At 63.9% G+C, this 379-nt stretch overlaps 1 protein-coding gene across 1 annotated transcript; it reads left to right on the plus strand.

Annotated features, from left to right (window-relative positions):
* The first annotated feature begins 168 nt into the window (after positions 1–168).
* SMIM3 (small integral membrane protein 3) lies at positions 169–348 on the plus strand. Its single transcript, XM_010133033.1, has one exon. The coding sequence runs from the start codon at positions 169–171 to the stop codon at positions 346–348; it is 180 nt and encodes a 59-aa protein (XP_010131335.1).
* The last annotated feature ends 31 nt before the right edge of the window (positions 349–379 follow it).

Genomic DNA, 379 nt, shown 5'->3' on the forward strand with positions numbered 1-379 from the left:
GGGCTTCTCGAAAGCGCTTTGCTCTTGAAGGCGCCTGAGGCCAAGACTGGGTGAGACCGCAGAGGTCTCCCTGGAGAGCGCAGCGGGGTGCTCGGAGCAATGCAGGGTTTTGGCTAGGGGAGGGATGGAGGGGGCTACCGCATCACCTCTCTGCCTCCCCCTTGCAGGATGGACCACCCTGACCCTGCAGGTGCTGCCGCGCTCCCCAAGCACATCCTGGACGTCTGGGTCATCGTCTTGATCATCCTGGCCACCATCCTCATCATGACAGCCTTGGTGCTCTGCCCGGCCACTGCCGTCATCATCTACCGGGTGCGGACTCACCCCACGCGCAATGGCATCGTGTGAGGCAGAGGAGCCGAGGGATGGGCGGCTTGCT

The sequence above is a fragment of the Buceros rhinoceros genome, unplaced genomic scaffold (genome assembly GCF_000710305.1).
Source record: "Buceros rhinoceros silvestris isolate BGI_N320 unplaced genomic scaffold, ASM71030v1 scaffold29893, whole genome shotgun sequence".
Lineage (NCBI taxonomy): Eukaryota > Metazoa > Chordata > Aves > Bucerotiformes > Bucerotidae > Buceros > Buceros rhinoceros.